This window comes from Bos indicus, chromosome 15 (assembly GCF_029378745.1).
Source record: "Bos indicus isolate NIAB-ARS_2022 breed Sahiwal x Tharparkar chromosome 15, NIAB-ARS_B.indTharparkar_mat_pri_1.0, whole genome shotgun sequence".
NCBI lineage: Eukaryota > Metazoa > Chordata > Mammalia > Artiodactyla > Bovidae > Bos > Bos indicus.
Genome location: NC_091774.1, coordinates 35,159,508 through 35,173,404, shown reverse-complemented (window position 1 = coordinate 35,173,404; position 13,897 = coordinate 35,159,508). Strand labels below are relative to the sequence as shown.

At 57.6% G+C, this 13,897-nt stretch overlaps 1 protein-coding gene across 1 annotated transcript in view; it reads left to right on the top strand.

Moving 5' to 3' along the window:
• The first annotated feature begins 3,115 nt into the window (after positions 1-3,115).
• The window catches only part of KCNC1 (potassium voltage-gated channel subfamily C member 1), a 45,062-nt gene continuing 34,280 nt past the window's right edge, over positions 3,116-13,897 (top strand). Inside the window, exon 1 of the mRNA XM_019975815.2 lies at positions 3,116-3,685. Coding sequence (XP_019831374.1) covers positions 3,116-3,685 — 570 coding nt within the window. The remainder of the gene's footprint in view (positions 3,686-13,897) is intronic.

Below are 13,897 nucleotides of genomic sequence, written 5' to 3'. Positions count from 1 at the left end.
AGACCATCTCTCTGTGTCCATCTTTTTCTGTTCTTTCCGGGGACTCTGTTTCTACATTTTATCACCTCCTTGGATTGAGGCTGAACTTCCTGAAAGAACTATGTCCTGGGAATCTGAATTTGGGCCAACCTGGGCTACACCAGGCCAGGCCTCCCATTGGGTAGGGGGTGGGATTCACACTGACCAGGGTGAGAGGAGGACACTGAAACGCACTCTTACCTTTGTGTTACTCTGAAGGCGTCGTATTGAAGGCGAAACATCTCCCCTTTAGAAGAAGAATACAGATCAATCTCTGGAGGGAGGAAGTGCCATCCTGGCCCCGGACTCCAGCTCTCTCTGTGCCTCTGCCCATCTCTGCCCTTGTTTCTGCCATAACTCCGCCTCTCTCTGTCTCTTAGTTGTCCTTCCATGACCCTTCATCTCTTGCTCTGCCCCTTGCCCCTCTCCAAACCTCTCCACTCCTCCAGACCTTTGCCCCAGCACACACAGCTTTCACTGGCACTGGGCTGGGATTCCCCTGGCAAGTGAGGACAGAGATGCCTGCAGCACAGCTCCGTCTCCAGGCCCACAAGCAGGTCTGTGGGTCAGTGTTGAGGGACAGCTGTCTGCACAGTGAGCGGGTGCCCACAGGTAAATAAGAGCCTCGTGTCTTCTTAATTAAATCGCCCTTTGCCCAGGCAGCCTTGTGTTCAATTGGGCTGGGCTAGATCAATAAGTTTCTTTTCCCAGCACAGCCACCCCCGGAGCTGGGCCTGACCTCCCCAGCCCTGTCCTGGCCCACCTGCCCACTTCCCTGACTGCCTGGGGCCCCTACAAGGGCTTGTGCCTCTCTACCTGGGACCAAGCCTGGAACAAGTAAGGAGTGAAGGGGTGATGGCTTCATTGAGAAAACTGAGGGACTGCCAGCAAATATGGGCTGAGAAGGCTTGGGGGCCTAAACTACAGCTCCCACCCCATCATCAACGGTGAAGCCCAGAATCACCGCGGGGTTGGCGGTGGGGGGGGGGGGGGTTGGCGGTGGGGGGGGGGGCTGCTCCTATATAGCCCCCAGATATCGCATCAACGGCCCCTCCAGTGTAGCTGAAACCCTAGGAGAAAGGCGGCCTGTTAATGTTCAGGACCATTAGAAGGAGTTGCTTCTTCTCACCTCTAAGGACAGAATCCTCACTAAGGATCCTGGACTAGTGTGGGAGGATCAGTGAGCTGGGATCAGTATGCACAGCATGAGGCACTCACCGGGAGACTAGGGTCAGCCTGCAGTTAAGAAGGGCCCAGGGTCAGAAAAGGGTCGAAAGGGGTTAACAGGGGTCCAGGATTATTAGGTTGTTCGTAGATGGCTTAGAGGACAACACAACCCAGTGGAGGTGTGTGTAGTGTATAGGGGAGCGCGGAGAGTGCTATTTTGGAATCTATGCAATAGGGTACCTATGAAAGCGACATGGGGACTCCAGGTTCCCTGGAAAGGTCGATATTAAAGAACTGCTTGGAGCGATCCGGATCGAGGTGCCTCTGATAGCGGTCAAGGGTGTCTCATTTCACTAGGGGATCAGACAGTCCCTAGTAGGGAAAGGTAGGGGTGGGTACCAAACCGCCTTCTCACCTCAATCTGACCCAGGGGCGCGGATCGAGACGTCTCCCAGAGCCCCCACCCACTGAGTGGCGCTCCCCAGGGCGGAGCGTTGGCGGGTTCCTCTCCCCGACCCCTCCCCGGGAGCCGCAGGATGGGTGCCGGGCTGGCGCCCCCAGCGCTGGGGTTGAAGGAGGCCGGGCTCCGCGCGGGGCTGGGAGAGGGGCGCGGAATCAGGGCTTTTTAGGACCCAGCGCGGCGCCTCCCTCCGGGGGCGAGTGCGGCTGCGCGCGCCGTGTGCCCGTGTCCGGAGAGCGGCGGGCTGGACGCGGACCGCGCGAGCCAGCAAGCGAGCCAGCTAAGCCCAGCAGCAGCCCCGGCAGCAGCAGCATCGCGGGCGGCGGCGGCGGCCGCTCCGCGCCTCGCCTCCCCGGCCTCACCAGCCTTGCCTCGCCGCGCCCAGACCCGCCACCCTCGCCTCCCCGGCCCGATCGCCGCAGCCCCCTCGCCTCGGTCGACAGCGCCAACCGCCTGTCCGAAGCAGGGCGCAGAGCGCAGGGCGCAGAGGCACCGGAGTCAGTGCCCACCGGCCCCGCAGACGGAGCCCAGTCGGGAGAACCCTAGCCCGGCCCCGCGCAGCTCCTCAACAGTCCGGGAGCTGTCCCTTCAGCACCGCCGCCGGAGCCGGAGCCCGAGTCGGAGCGCAATCCAGCGGAGAGCCCCAGATCCAGCCGGAGCGCACGGAGCGCAGCGCTCCGCGGCAGCAGCACAAAACAGCACCCCTGGTGCCCCTGCCCGGGGGCCCGCCATCTCTTCCGAGAGGCGGGGAGAAGGAGAGAGGAGGGCGGGCGAGCGGACAGGCGCGCCTGCCACCGGGGGGAGCAGGCAGCCAGGCAAGGAGAGGGAGGGGGCCGGAGTCCGCCCTGCGCCCCGAGCTGCAGCCGGGCCACGCAGGGAGGAAGGCAGCGGGCATCCATCTCCCCTGCGCCGAGAGCGCGCTGCGACGACCACCTCACAGCAGAGCGCGAGTTTCCCGGCTCCCTCTCCTCCTTTCCCCTCCCCCTTCCAGGAGCTGATCCATGTCCGGCCCTGGAAGCAGCTGACCTTCCCCCCGATAGCTTTGTGTCGATTTCTCTATCTTTCCGCTGAGATGGGGACGGGAGCCCGGCCCCCCCACCCTCTTTTTCCTCCTCCCCGGGCTCGCCGCTGAGCGCCACCTCCTCCCCCAACCCCCCGCAACCCTTTCCCTCTCTCCCTCCCTCCCTTCTTTCCTCCTCTGCCTCCTCCGCAGCCGGACTAGCTCCCTCCCACATCTGGCGCCCGGAGACCCTGGGGATCCCGCGCACACTCCCTTGAACCAGCACCCGACAGGAAGCGCCCTGAAGGGCTTGGGTTGCTCTCGGAGTAGCCGGAGCCCGGTCCTCTGTCCCCCCGACGGCTGGGGGGAGGGGGGAGGAGGCCGCGCGCCCCCCTCCCCGGCGCCAACTCCCCCTGGCGGCCGCTCCCATGGGTGTCGCTGGGCCGCGCCATGCCTAAGGAGGCGCCGCGATGGGCCAAGGGGACGAAAGCGAGCGCATCGTGATCAACGTGGGCGGCACGCGCCACCAGACGTACCGCTCGACGCTGCGCACGCTGCCCGGCACGCGGCTCGCCTGGCTGGCGGAGCCCGACGCCCACAGCCACTTCGACTATGACCCGCGCGCAGACGAGTTCTTTTTCGACCGCCACCCCGGCGTCTTCGCGCACATCCTGAACTACTACCGCACGGGCAAGCTGCACTGCCCGGCCGACGTGTGCGGGCCACTCTACGAGGAGGAGCTGGCCTTCTGGGGCATCGACGAGACCGACGTGGAGCCCTGCTGCTGGATGACTTACCGCCAGCACCGCGACGCCGAGGAGGCGCTGGACAGCTTCGGCGGCGCGCCCCTGGACAACAGCGCGGACGACGCGGACGCCGACGGCCCCGGCGACTCAGGCGACGGCGAGGACGAGTTGGAGATGACCAAGCGCCTGGCGCTCAGCGACTCCCCAGACGGACGGCCTGGCGGCTTCTGGCGCCGCTGGCAGCCGCGCATCTGGGCCCTCTTCGAGGACCCCTACTCATCCCGCTACGCGAGGGTAAGTGACAACTTAGCCATGAGAAGAGTGGGGCGGGGAAGGCAGTGTTCTCTGCCTCCCGCGGGCAGGGTTGGATCCGAGAACTGGTGCCCCGGAGTCAAAGCAGAAAGGAGGATGTTTGTGCGCGTGTGACAGAGACAGTGACTCTCCTCAAGGGTGGCTAGCTTTGTACATATGTAAAGGTCTGTGTATTTCTGAATTTCGTATGTATAAGTGAGTATGAATGGGTGTGTTTGTGTGCATGAGTTGATAGTGTGCGCATATTTATGTAAGTGTGGTGGTGTATATTTGGGTGGGTAATGTATGTGGTGAGAATGAGCAAGCATGTGTGTATGTTTGAGTGTGCAGGCGTGCCTGTGCATGCACATCACCATCTCTGCAGGTGTACAGGGTGAAGCTCTGAACTGTCCTTTAGATTTTGGTGTGGGGAGGGAAGTAGGAGTCCTTCCTCTCTCCCAGGTAAGGGGCATGTGGGACCAGCCAGGGCCCACAGAAGAGGGCTTGAGACCTGATCTGCTGTGTGAGATAGACCACCCCACCCCGCGGAGCAGCCTCAGAGCATCCCAGGGAGATGATCAAGGGGCAGTCTTTATGGCTAATTAACTGATAGATGGTGGAGCTGGGGGAGGGTGTGATCCCTCTGAGACCTGCTCCTAGAAACAGAGCCTGCCCTTCTTTCTTGTCAAAAGGAGAGATGGCTGGAGGGGTCCTCTGGGCTTCTGCCTGTGCTTCCTCTAGGACCTGTCCGGACAGGGAGGGCATCTACAGGGCTGTGAGAGGGAGGTATGTCTTCATCAACCACTCCCCTTTAGTGACAGCAGCTTGTTGCCAGGGAGAAAGGGTACCCTGCTGCCCACCCAGGCCCATCAAATGGCTCCTCCGATCAGTTCCCTCAAATGTAAAGAGAGAGAGGGGGCCTGGTGAATTCTAAGGGTCTTTGCTGCTTCACTGAGCCCAAAAGGGAGACAGGGGTAGCAGCCACCTACCCTGGAAGAAACCCCTCTTGCCTTTGCTAGGCTCTGCCCTCAGAGATCTGAACAGAGGGGAAGGGTCAGAGTTGGGAATTTAAAGCAGAGTCCCTCCCCAGTGTGTGAGCCACCCCCTAATCCCCTCCCAGGCAAGACATTACCTTCAATGCCCTATCTCCTTTACTGCTCCACACCCCTTCCCTCCTGCCCTCGAACTGGGGATGGAGGTTCTGGCAGGGGAGGGAGCAGGAGTGCCTCCCCGGCTGACTTCAGTGGGGAGAAGGGACCAGGGGGCACGGAAGCTTCCACGGCAGGAAAAGGCTGTGTTTAGGCACAGGCCTGATGGACGTGTTACTGAGATCAAACACTCAGTGTTTTAGCATCTGAGGGAGAGGGCAACAGGTCTTATATATTAAATCCTAGATCAGATATGTGTGTGTGTTTGGGGCGGGGAGGGGGTGTGTGGACGTGCAGTAATAGGGAGATAGTTAAACCCTCCGTTTTGAAAAGCCTGCCCAAGGTCACCCAGGGAGTTAGAGGCCATGGTGTCCTGGGACCCAAGTCCCCTAGGACCCCGTCCTCCACTCAGCTGGCCACCAGCTCCCTGCCATCTCCAGAGGAGACTGGGATCCTCAGAGGTCTCCCTCCTCCCCTCTCCTGACAGAGGCCACCATAGCCAGGGGATTATGTAACTGGAAGCTGTAGCTGAGCTGTGAGGAGGGGCAGGAGAAAGGGGACTGGGAGGTTGAACTGGGGCATGTGGGGGCAGGGGGCAAGGGGAGTAGAGGCCTAGGTTAGAGCAGCTGCCCATTAGCCTGCATTTGACCTTGGGAAGCATCTTGCTACCACCATCACCACCCCCTTGGCCCCAGAAGCAAAGAGTAGGCCCAACTTCCATATGGTCCTCTCCACCTCCTGGCGCTCTACCAAGAGGCTGAGTCCCCCCACCCGACTCCTGGGGTCAGCTTCAGGCTCTGACCCTAGCCCCTGAGTTTCAGGATAGGCAGGGGTCATGTGGGACATATTTAGCCCCTTGCCCTGTCCATCTCCTCCCACTGGCCATTCCCCCATGCAGATACAAGAGTTGGCTAAAGGCGGTTGGCTAAAGAATCTTACAGAAAAGTCCTGATTCTCTCCAGCGTCCACTGAAGAGCAGACTGAGGGAAAAGTTGAGCAGTGGTTGGGGGTGGGGTGGGGTGCTTAGAAGGTGCCCCCCTCAGCCTATCTGTGCGACATTCTTTCCCCAGTGGCCACATAGAGTTGTTCCAGCTCCCTCGGGTGACAGCTGAGGACACTGGGGCCTGCCCAAGGGCACACAGGAAGTGAGGGCAGAGCCTGGATTAGAACCCAGGCTTCCCGCTGCACACCCGGCCGGCCTAGCTGCATTGCGCTGCCTCTCTGCGGCTCATCTGCGCAGAGCCCAGCCGGCTGCCCGCCCGCTCTCCCTCCTCCATCTCGGCTCCTCCGCCGCCCTCACCTTTGTTTACCCCTCCCCCTCGCGGGCCCCAGGCCGCCTCAGATTGCTGTGTCGGGATTCAAATGTTTATTCAGGATTCCAGACCACAATCCTGTGTGTGACATTGTAGATGTGTGTGAAAGACAAGCTGTATGTGTGAGAATCTGTGTAAGAGAGATTCTGTGTGGATGTGAGAGGTTCTTCATGTGTGTGTGTGTGTGTATGTGTGTGTAAGGCCACATGAGAATAAAAGCATGTGTGAGTGAGACTCTGGGGGCGGGTGTGTGTGTTGAGACTGACTACGTGAGAGAGATTCTGTGTGTTTCTGTATCAGAGTAATCCCATGTGAGTGTGAAAAAGACAGATTCTGTGGGTTCTGAGAGATGGACTTTGTGTGTGAGAATGAGACTGTGTGGGAAAGAGTGCGTATATAAGAGAGAGGGGGGACTGTATATGTCCGAAAGATGCTCTGTGCATGTGTGAGAGAGAAGGATTCTTGGGGAGGGTGTGAGAGACTTGAGGTGAGTGTATTTCTGTGTGTGGTGGGTGGGACACTGGGAAGCTCTGCATGTAAGGTTGCGTGCACAAGACCATCTGTGTGAGAGGCTGTGTGGGGTGGGAACTCTATGTGTGTGACAGAGACCCTGTGTGTATGTGAGGCGCGTGTGAGGCAGGAACTGTGTGCGGGAACCTGGTGTCAGTGTGGCTGTGTGGACTTGTATGTGAGAGGGGCTTTGGGTTACCTGTGTGTGTGTGCCTTGAGGGAGGTGAAACTCAGACCCGCTTCCTGCCTGCTGCCTTCATCTCCTGGGACTTCTGGCCACCTTAGTGAGTGGTTTTGCCCCCTATTTTCCATCCTTAGTGGAAACACTGCTCTAGCCCAGGCCAGTTGGTTGTTGGTGCACAGTGAGGCCACCCCACTGCAGGCCTTAGTGGTGGCCCTGGGAGATACGGGCTAACTAGGCGGTGGGAGGTTCCATCTGAGCTCTTTGGAGGTGACAGTGCTGGCCAGAGCTGCTGGTTTGCTGGCCCCTCTCTCCTACTGGTTCCTGGGTTCCCAGGCTGAGGGAGTGAGGGGTAGGGAGGTGAGCTGGGGCAGGATGAGCCCAACTTGTCCTTTGGCACGAGGGGTCACGCCCCAGATACACACAAGCAAAAGATGACGACGACACTTTGTGGTAAGTGCCGTGAAGGGGCTTCCTGGGACTGTGAGAGTAAGAACTATCCCGGAGGAGGTAACTCAGGGACGGACTTTGAGGAGCAAGTAGGAATTACCCAGGCAGATGGCAGGGAACAGCAGTGCTAGCATGCAAAACTGTGGAGGTGTGGGAGCAGGCAGGGTCACGTGGGAGCAGCCTGGGGCAGCTCAGCCTTGAAAACTGCCCTCCTCTCTCCCCTGGGGGCCAGCACAGGTCGGAGGCTCTTGGCTTTTATCTTTGATGTTCATGTTGTCATCAGGAACATTGCTCGGTGTCAGGTCACACATCACCAGTGGTGTGCCCTGTGCTGCAGACCAGAGTGTCCTGTGCGTGTGTGTGTCTGTGTGGACATCTCTCCCCCAAAGTCACTTGACTTTGCAGTGACAAAGAAGTGCCAGTGACCCCAAGCTTGGGAAGCCCCACCCCCACCCACCCCACTGCCCAGCTCTCCTCTGATGCCAGGTCTCCATCTCTCTTTTTGTCCCCACCTGTTTGGAACCTGATGTAGTCCTCCTCTCCCCCAACTCTCTGGGACAGATCCTCACCTGGCAGCTGGGATGAATTGCCCAGCCAGAAACTTTGGCCCTCCCTTGGGTCCCAGCTGACACTGGGATCTTGGCTTGGCATGTGGAGGGACTGGGGACAGGGGTGCTAATAGGGACTTCCTGGGCAGCTCGCCCCCACTTCAGAGCACACTGCCCCAGGTCTGGGCCCCACTTTGAGTCATGGAAACACGTGAAGGAGACCCATGAGCAGGGCAGAAGGGCTTGGTGCCTTCCCCTCTGGCCACCCTAAGCACTCCTCACCATACTGTGTCCCCCATCCGGTGTTCCTCACCTTCTCACAATGCTTTGACAGGTGTCCGCGTGTCTTTGAATGGTAGACAGCCTCCCCTGCGCCAGCTCCCCAACCAGTAATGAAAGTCACCAAGAGAGTGTCTTCTGGTCAGCTTCTCAGCCTCTTCACCTCTAAAATGGGCATAATGATAGAACCTGTCCCAGAGGGTTGATGGAAAGATGAACTGAGTTATCTACATGTTGGTGGAAAGCCCCAAGTCACAGGGCCTGGCATGTAGTCAGTGCTCAATAAATGTTGGCTTCTGTTATTAAACTCCTGTTGGTTGGATTAGCATTTCACTCCATGACTTTCTCTAGACTCCACCCTTTGCCCTCTGTCCTAGGCCCACTATCCTGGTTTCCAGCCATCTTTGTGTCCCCCCGGCCCAGCTTCCTGCAGCTTCCTGACTCCTGTCCTGCCTCCAGCCCCTGGCCCTTCCATGTCACCCTCCACTTGTAAGCCACAGAGATCTCTTCAACTCACAAATCTGTCAGCTTACAGCCTTGCCTTCTTGAAACCCTTCGGTGCTTCCCCAGCCCGTTCTGTGGTCCCCTGGGCCTGGCCTGTCTCTCTAGGCTCCTCTGGCCTGGCTCTCTCCATTACATCAGATGAGCTTCAGTCATCCCGGCCGCAATTCATTTTCTTGCACGTGACAGGTCCCCCTGCCTCACGGCCTTTGCATATGCTGTTCCCTCTGGAGCACTCTTTCCTCCTGAGTTGCCCCTCTTTCTCCCTGAAACCCCTCCTCAAACCTCAGTTCCCTGGAAATGCCTTTCTGGACCCCACAGGCTGGGTCTAGGACCAGAGTCCTTCCCTTTAAAGTAGCAATCTAGTGTGTAATAAAATGCTCATTAGCAGTCTTGCTTGATTCCAATCTGTCTCCTACTCCAGAATCCAAGCTTCTTATATACTCAGTTTAATAGGAGCCATTATTGAAACAGATGAGGAAGGCAAGGCCCAGAGAGGTGTGCTTTGTCCAAGGTCCCAGTGAACAAGTTAGGGGGCTGGTTTAGGAACTCAGGTCTTCAACTCCTGGTTCCGTACCTGGGAGCCCCGTCCACCTTACAACACTTCAGTGAGTGCCGGGGTCTGGCCCTCCAGGGGCAGGAATCTGTGCTCCCTAACTCTGGGCAGTCTAGAATGTGCCAGAGCTTTAGAGGAGACTGGCCTGAACCTCCAAGAGAGAGAAGTATGTTGTTTCAGAGGCGGTGAAGGGAGCTGGTGGGGGCTCGTTCCAGGGCCCACCACCTGGACCAAGGATCTCGGGGCCTCCCAAGACAGCTGAATATAGTGCTATGACTATTCTGAGCAGTCCCATGACCAGTGTATTCACTCTGGACCGAAAGGTCAGGGCCTCAAGCTGCGGCCTCCCATGGGCCCTGGGCCAGCCTGGCCACACCATGGGTGCAGGCTCCAGGGAAAGGGGAACCTAGGAGGCTCCGGAGACGGTTAGATGCCCAACCCTAGTGCCGGAGAACAACTTGAGGGGAGGGACTGCCTTTCATATGCACAGGACTGTTGGGTGCTGCCAGGCCACCTCTAGCTACTGCCCTCATCCGGCAGAGGAAAATCAGGCTCAGAGCAGGGAAGACACTTGCCTAAGACCACACAGCCCATCAACGAGGCTCAAACTCTACCCCAAGCCTCTTGGCCTAAGGGCTGGCCATTTGTATTTATTTGCTCTCTCAGTTTTAAGAGAATATTAAATTCCACCTGGGCAGCAGTTAGGTGCCCTCCTTCCTCCCTTCCCCACTCGCCTCCCAGGGCCCAGTACAGCTGGTAGAGACCTCTCTTAGCCAGTCAACCCAGACTTGGCCCAGATCCTGTATTCATCCCCTAGGCCAAATTTTCCAGAAGCCCCTTCCTTGAGTCAACGTACTAATGGCTACTGTTTACTACCCAGGTGGTGTTAGTGGTAAAGAACTCTCCTGCCAATGCAGGAAATTTAAGAGACTCAAGTTCAATCCCTGGGTCAGGAAGATCTCCTGAAGCAGGAAAGGGCAACCCACTCCTGTATTCTTGCCTGGAGAATGCCACACACAGAGGAGCCTGGCAGGCTACAGTCCATAGCGTCACACAGAGTCAGACACAACTGAAGCGACTTAGCACACATGCACTTTATTTACTAAAGCACTTACTATGTATCAGACAGCCTTAAGGATTTGATTTACGTATTCTCATTCAATTGTCATACGAATGCCCATGGAGCTGTACCATTATTATCACACCAATGTCCCAGATGAGGCTGTTGCAGCTCAGAGAGGTTAAGTAGCCTTTCCAAGGTCATTGTAGACCCTGAGTAGTGGACCAGCATTTAGCTGTGGGACCACCTGACCCCGGAGCTCCGTCCATAACCACTATTCAGTACCGCTTCTTGTTGTTATTCCAGGGTACTGGGGGCTGTGGCTGGCCGTGGCCCGGGCTTGGGTTTCCTTCTGTTTTCCTTCCTCCTTCAGCAAACTCTCTTTCCCAGAAACCTGTTTGGGAATCCTGCTCTGCAGTTCTGGCCCCTGAACCATGGCAGGTGAAGGCCCAGCCTGGTGGGGTAAGATGATGCACTGGCAGCCCCCGGAAAGAGACTTTTCAGAAGGTGCCTCTCCTGCCCCTGCCAGCCATGCAGGCCCCGGGAAATGACTGGGGGGCTTGGGAGGATCAGAAGCTATCCTGCGAGAGATGACACCTGGTGAGCATGCTGGCTCCTCCTCAGCTCCGCATTCAAGGCCTTCTGCTCTGGAAGCCGGCCACGGGTCCTGCTGCTCCCTTCTGCCAGGCTCCTCCCTTCTGCTAGGCTCCTCCCTTTTGCCAGGCTCCTCCCTTCCGCCTGGCTCCTCCCTGACCTCATCATGTGAACCTCAGTCCAGCCTCCAGGTTTTTGCTCATCTATTCCCTCTCCCAGTAGCCTTTCTAGTTTTTGCTGAACCGAAAATCCATTCCCCCAGGTCCCTAATGCTTAGCCTGACTGCTCCTGCCCTCACTGACTCCTTTGGGAGTACAGGGTCTGGGTTGGGCAAGAAGTCACAGGCTTGCCTGATTTGAGCTGACAGTCAGTGGGTCACTCCTGGGGGCCTGGGGCTTAGCACCAGCCCAGGGACGAGGAGAGAAGAGGCCGCAGACAGGACCCCCATTGTGGGCATGAGGCAGCTACCCCAGAACAAGATCTGTAGCCAGGCCACTAAGCCAACCAGGCTCCCATAGGCAGGTCCCATTGTCCCTTCAGGCTATAGTTCCCCTTTGGAAGATAGTTCAGTCGCTCAGTCGTGTCCGACTCTTTGCGACCCCATGAATCGCAGCACACCAGGACTCCCTGTCCATCACCAACTCCCAGAGTTTACTCAAACTCATGTCCATCAAGTGGGTGATGCCATCCAGCCATCTCATCCTCTGTCGTCCCCTTCTCCTCCTGCCCCATATCCCTCCCAGCATCAGGGTCTTTTCCAGTGAGTCAACTCTTTGCATGAGGTGGCCAAAGTACTGGAGTTTCAGCTTTAGCATCAGTCCTTCCAATGAACACCCAGGACTGATCTCCTTTAGAATGGACTGGTAGAGGACCTTCTAAATCAGCAGTCCCCAACCTTTTTGACCACAGGGACCAGTTTCGTGGAAGGCAGGTTTTCCATGAACCAGGGTGGAGGATGGCTTCAGGATGATTCAAGCACAATACATTTATTATACACTTTATTTCTATTATTATTATATCAGCTCCACTTCAGGTCACAGGGCATTAGATCTCAGAGACTGTGGACCCCTGTTCTAAATGACCACCAAGTCCCTTCGCCACTCTGACACTCCAGGAGGCTAGAGTTCCAAGCTTCAGCTTCCCGGAGGCACCGTGGGAGCCAGGGTGTACGTGCATGCTGAGTTATTTCGGTTGTCTCTGACTCTTTGTGACCCTGTGGACCGTAGCTCGCCGGGCTCCTCCATCCATGGGATTCTCCAGGCATGAATCCTGGAGTGGGTTGCCATGCCCTCCTCCAGGGGATCTTCCCAACCCAGGGATTGAAACTGCATCTCTTGTGTATCTTGCACTGACAGGCAGGTTCTTTACCACTGGTGCCACCTGAGAAGCCCCGGGAGCCGGGTTAGTCCTTTCCTACTTCTCCTTCCACATTCTGTGCCCAGCTCCTCTCTAGGGCACATGTGAGCTCTCCTGGTATCAAGCGGGCAGGAGCCCAGGGGAGGGGGTCTGAGAAGCTTTCCCCTACATTCATTCAGGCTCCCGTAGTAATCCCTTCCTACCTGGCGTCGCCACAGGTGCTAGGCCCCTGGGAGTCACCGGGTGTGTAGACTCCCCCAGTCCTCTCATGGCACAAATCGGGGGGTACCACCTCTCTATGGTGTGCTTGCTCTGGCCCAGTGGGTGGCACCTCCAGCTCTCTTCTCCAGGCCCTTCTCTTAGCTGTCTGCCCTTCGCGAGTTGCAGAAAGGTGTACTGAGAGACGAGATGCTATGCCAGACTCTAGGGGCTGGAGCAGGGCAGGCTGGGGCTATCTTCGATGGTGCCGAGGCACTGCAGAGAAGGGAGGCAGTGGGCTGCTGCTGTGCTGGATGGGCCAGGGGTGTTTGCAATCATTGTAATGGGGCTAGAGGGGTGTTTCTGGGGACCCCCATCCATGGGTAACTTACAGTTTACTTAGGATCCTTCAAAAACGTCAGGCTTGAACATCCCTGGCAATCCACTGGTTACGATTCCACACTCCCAACACAGAGCACAGGTTCAGTCCTTGGTCAGGGAAGATCCCACATGCTGAGCAGCCAAAAGCAGAAGACAGGTCAAACTCCTGGGCTCTGTCCCTGGAGAACTTGACTCCTGGGTCTGGAAGGAGATGGTCAGGATGCCTATGCTCCAGAGTCTGTTCTCCGGCGATGCTGATACTCAGAGAAGGAGGATTTGCCATGGGGTCTGGGACACAGGGGTTCTTGCTCCTCAGTGTGGTCCTCTGACCAAGAGAATCAACATCACCTGGGCACTTGGCAGAAAGAAAGCATTTCAGGTCCCAGCCCTGCCCCCAGCCCTACTGATTCAGAATCTGCATTTTAACAAGATCCTCAGATGAATCATACGCACACCAGATTCTGAGAAGTGCTGAGGCAGGAAACCGTTCCCAGTGGAGGGGAAGTATCAGGACACAAAGAGGCCTGGACGGGTATGTGCTGGTTGGCAGAGCTTCGTGGGTGATTCTGATCTTTCCTTGTGCCCAAGACGCTGACATCGGGGTGGTGTGCCTGGAGGCTGAGGCCCCAGCTGGATAAATGACAGCCGCTTCCATCTAGGTGCTGAGACCAAAAACCTTGGCACCCATCCGTTATTCCTCGCTTTTTCTCACACATCAGCAAATCCTGTTGTCTCTGTACTGAAAATACAGCCAGAACCTGACCTTGTCATATTGCCTCCACTGCTACCTCCCTGGCTGAAGCCACCATCGTCTCTCCCCCGGATTCCTGTGAACTGTCCGCTTGCTTCTGCCCTTTGCAGCACCTTCTGCGCACAGCAGCCAGGGCCCTCCTGGTCAAACGCTTGCCAGGTTGAGCCACCCCTGTACTCTGCTCAGTCAGGGAGCAGCCCGGGCCCCTGCAAGGGTTATAAGGCTCCTCAGGAGCTGCCCGCACCCAGCCTCCCCCTCCGCTCTCTTTCCTCCCCGCTCATTCTGGCTCCTTGGTTTTCCACCAGCACAGCGCTTGTGCTTCTGCCTCAGGACCTGTCCTCTCGCCCTACCTTCTACCTGGAGTGCTTTCCCCTCGCTGTTTACTCCCT